This window comes from Tarenaya hassleriana, unplaced genomic scaffold (assembly GCF_000463585.1).
Source record: "Tarenaya hassleriana unplaced genomic scaffold, ASM46358v1 Cleome13, whole genome shotgun sequence".
Lineage (NCBI taxonomy): Eukaryota > Viridiplantae > Streptophyta > Magnoliopsida > Brassicales > Cleomaceae > Tarenaya > Tarenaya hassleriana.
The window spans coordinates 1,578,482-1,581,774 of NW_010963495.1; the positions used below are offsets into that span (position 1 = coordinate 1,578,482).

The 3,293-nt window shown below is 39.4% G+C and overlaps 1 protein-coding gene across 3 annotated transcripts; it reads left to right on the forward strand.

Moving 5' to 3' along the window:
- The first annotated feature begins 705 nt into the window (after nt 1-705).
- LOC104807503 (rac-like GTP-binding protein ARAC1) lies at nt 706-2,783 on the forward strand. Of its 3 annotated transcripts, none has more exons than XM_010532798.2 (8): nt 706-865; nt 1,020-1,189; nt 1,524-1,611; nt 1,695-1,804; nt 1,912-1,975; nt 2,073-2,137; nt 2,243-2,308; nt 2,437-2,783. In XM_010532798.2, exons 2-8 carry the CDS (start codon nt 1,091-1,093, stop codon nt 2,536-2,538), a joined length of 594 nt encoding a protein of 197 aa, XP_010531100.1. In that variant the 5' UTR covers nt 706-865; nt 1,020-1,090; the 3' UTR covers nt 2,539-2,783. The 3 variants fall into 3 exon arrangements, with proteins under 3 accessions (XP_010531100.1, XP_019057413.1, XP_010531099.1); XM_010532797.2 differs by having other exon boundaries at nt 707-865; nt 1,064-1,189; XM_019201868.1 differs by having other exon boundaries at nt 706-1,189.
- The last annotated feature ends 510 nt before the right edge of the window (nt 2,784-3,293 follow it).

Sequence of the window (3,293 nt, forward strand, 5' to 3'; positions counted from 1 at the left end):
TTTTTTTTTGGTTCATGCCACCTTTTGCACACCAAACAAAACAAAGAACGGTGAAGAAAATGGAGAAAGATTCAAGAGAAGGATTGCGTGGCCGAGCCATGATGGGGTGAGAGCTCGAATGACTCTACAAAGCCTTCTCCAATCTCCTTCACCATCAACTTGTTGTACCGCCATTGTCGTTTTGCTTCAAAAGCAGTCTCGGGATCTGATGAACTCGAATTCGCCTCTTGGAGACGCAGCGTGTGATATGAATGTATATGTATATGTATAGATGGACCATGGCCTTCCATGAAGCATTTGTAAGCCGGGAAAAGTTTTTTCTTTAATTGAAGAACGGATACCGCAAAGCATGTTTCCTATGCGTGTGCATGCATGCATGCATGCATGTGTATGTATCTGTCGTATTTTTGACAATATATTCACATACTCATACATAATTTGAATGATTTTGCATTTTCTATGCATGCATACTATCTCTTTTACGTGTATTATATATAAAGCATAATCTCTGTCCTTCTCATAAATCAGTATTTTAATAATTCAATACAATTTTAGAAAATAAATTAAACTTTTAAGTGAACATTTAAGTAATGTTTTAACAAAAAAAAAACATTTGAGAAGTAAACTAAAAGGAGATAGAGAAAAACAAGTCAAATAATAAAAAGGGATTAAAAAAACAAATAATAGAAACGAGAAAAAAACGAAGTGGTAAAAAAGAAAATCAAAGCAAAACAATCGGGCAGTTCATGGCGGAGATTGTTCCTTTTGTGAACGCTTCAATGGCATAAAATTCCGGCCAATTCTTTATTCTTCCCCCTCTCTCTCTCTCCAGCTCTCGATCCCGATTGTCTTCACGTTCATCCATGTTCGTTGATTTCGTATTGGCATTTCTCGCATTTCTGGTTTTCTGTTGGGGTTTCAGCGTTTTACGTAATCTAGGGTTTTCCTTGTTTGTTTGTAACGGAGGTGGAGGAAGACGATACTTGATTTGTAGGGATTTTTTTGTGGGGTTTCCTCAGGTGTAGGTAGATCTGAGGCTGTTTTTTTGGTTGTGTTTGGGAAGGAATTCGAAGAAGAGAAGTGAGAGGCAATGAGCGCTTCAAGGTTCATAAAGTGCGTGACTGTTGGTGATGGAGCTGTCGGTAAAACCTGCTTGCTCATTTCTTACACCAGCAACACTTTTCCTACGGTAATGTGCCCTCCTTCTTCCTTTCATTTGTTTCGGATTTTCACGCGCCGTTTCGTTCTTCCATTGGATTCTGTCTGGGTTTCGGTAGTTTCAGTTTATCATCAAAATTGTTCTGGGAATGTATTGTAGCCTTTGTGAAGATTGTACGTTTTCTTCCTTCTTTTGGTGTTTGGTCATTGTAGAAATTGCTTTGGTTTATGTCCGTCCTTATTGATCGTCAACGCGCCAAGAGAAAAAGTTCGGGCCTTAGCTGATAATTGGTCGTTGGTTTGTGGATGATGGGGAATTACACAACTTGTCTCTTATTCGTCTTGTGATTGTAACTATGGAACAGGACTACGTCCCGACAGTTTTTGATAATTTTAGTGCCAATGTGGTTGTCAACGGTGCCACTGTGAACCTCGGATTGTGGGATACTGCAGGTACTGGCCCAACTCTTCCTTTGGGAGCTTAGATACAGTAGCTATGGCTTTTGTTTCTGAAATTTATTTTCTTCATGTAACAGGGCAGGAAGATTATAACAGATTAAGACCTCTGAGTTACCGTGGTGCTGATGTTTTCATTTTAGCATTCTCTCTCATTAGTAAGGCTAGTTACGAGAATGTATCCAAGAAGGTGACTTCCAGGAGCTGTTAGCTAGTTTCTATTTGCCAGACTTTTGAATCGGGATGTTACAAAGTTTCATTTTTTGTGATTTGGTTGCTTGATATTCTGTTTGACAGTGGATTCCCGAGTTGAATCACTATGCCCCTGGTGTCCCAATAATTCTTGTTGGAACTAAGCTTGGTATGTTTATCCAATCAACTGTGTCTGTTTTCTGACATCTGAACCTTGGTCCTGAGGTGACCATAGGCTTATTCCTTGTGTTTTATATGTGCCTCAGATCTTCGGGATGATAAACAGTTCTTTATTGACCACCCTGGTGCTGTGCCTATTACCACTGCTCAGGTAGGCATACTTGTTTTCCAGTAATTTTTTCTATGTTTGTGGACAGATTTCACTACATGGGGATTGGCCAGAACCTTGTTAAACATTCCGCATTCTTCATGAAAGGGAGAGGAACTGAGGAAACTAATTGGAGCGCCTGCTTACATCGAGTGCAGTTCAAAAACCCAAGAGGTGAGGAGAAAAGTTCCATTTGTGAATTGAATATGTTGATCTAGCACTGGCACTTTCCCCTGTTGCTTCGGCTTTTTTTTTTTTAATTATTGGAATGGAGAAGGTAAAATCATCTGAGGAAAATGCAGAACGTGAAGGCGGTGTTTGATGCAGCGATCAGAGTGGTGCTTCAACCTCCCAAGCAGAAGAAAAAGAAGAGCAAAGGACAGAAGGGATGCTCCATTTTGTAATTCCTAGCCTCTGTCTCTCTTTCGGAGTGGTTCTAGTATTGAGCCATTGTGAGCATTCTATTAGTGAACTGTGGTTTGAGCATCTTCTGTTTCCTGATAAAGTAGTGTTCCTTCCTTCTATATAGCTGAGTGCTGCATATAATCTTGTGCATTAGTCTCCACTCTCTACGTTTGACATTGTTTCAGTTGCATTAGAGACCGAACCCTGAACTTTTTGTTTGTTAAAGAAGTTGTTTGAGCTCCAAGTGTGCAGGAACCAATGTGTTATCAGCTTCTTCTCTAAATTGAGTTGAAGTGGGCAGAGACCTCCATGGAGGTGATTTAGCCTTGGGTTAGACAATGCATTGTTTTAATCATTTATTCTAACAGTAACCGTGATTAGATTAACGAAGCCAATTATTAAACCCAAAAATGAAAAAGAAAAAAAAATATCAACTTGGGGCAGACGATGGACAACGTTAGCCCGTAAATCTTGACACTTTTAGTGTCATCGAGAATCTAATCACAGGATCCAATGTGCAGAGTTCACAAATGAAGAGGCTAAACAAAATGGGCAAACTCCTTTCATCTGAAGCCATTGAAATTTGAAATACCGTGGTTACAAAGAGAAGGGGTTTTCCATATACGGTATACCTATATTACCTACTTTAAAGAACCCCCCAACCGCTTTTCTTACAGCCTCACTGTCTTAATGCTGCTATAACTTTGGGACTTTCCCCATGTTTTTTTTTTCAAAAAAAAAAAAAAAAAAAACG